The sequence below is a fragment of the Entamoeba nuttalli genome (genome assembly GCF_000257125.1).
Source record: "Entamoeba nuttalli P19 unplaced genomic scaffold asmbl_8388, whole genome shotgun sequence".
NCBI classification, from domain to species: domain Eukaryota; phylum Evosea; order Mastigamoebida; family Endamoebidae; genus Entamoeba; species Entamoeba nuttalli.
Window position 1 is genome coordinate 316 of NW_008579110.1, and position 564 is coordinate 879.

General features: G+C 22.5%; 1 protein-coding gene across 1 annotated transcript; it reads right to left on the reverse strand.

The window, feature by feature from the left end:
• Positions 1-98: 98 nt before the first annotated feature.
• On the reverse strand, positions 99-341 carry ENU1_184820 (hypothetical protein; the record flags this gene model as incomplete). The annotated part of the gene is made up of 1 exon (XM_008861610.1): positions 99-341. One exon carries the CDS (start codon positions 339-341, stop codon positions 99-101), a length of 243 nt encoding a protein of 80 aa, XP_008859832.1.
• Positions 342-564: the final 223 nt, after the last annotated feature.

Sequence of the window (564 nt, forward strand, 5' to 3'; positions counted from 1 at the left end):
GAATGTCATCTCCTTATAATCCAAATTTAAATAGATAAACATTTGATTTATTAAATAAATAAAATGCATATTGTGGTTGTTTAATATCAAATTTCATCTCATTCTAATCTTCCATTTGATTCTAATGAAAATACAAATGAATTTAAATCATATATATAACCATCAACTTTAGAATTAACACATCCTCCAAATTTATTTCCTTCTTCATTTTCAATAATAATTGTTATATTTTCTTTATTCATTATTCTTTGATCAAATACTGACCTATTATCAATATTCCAATCATCTTTATCCGAATCAAATAGTATTACAACAACCAATATCCGAATCAAATAGTACATTTCCTACTTTTCTATTTGTCTATTTTTCTAGTTGGTTAATAAACACCTCTTCCATTTTAATTTAATTTGATGTTTATAAGTTCAAAATATGATTGTTTAAATAGTTAATACATTTTTATTAACACATCAAGTTAATTATTATTTCTATCATTTTAACAAATGGTGTTTATTTTTATTTATTATTCTTGAGATTGAAGATGGCATGTCTGAAACACCACACAAA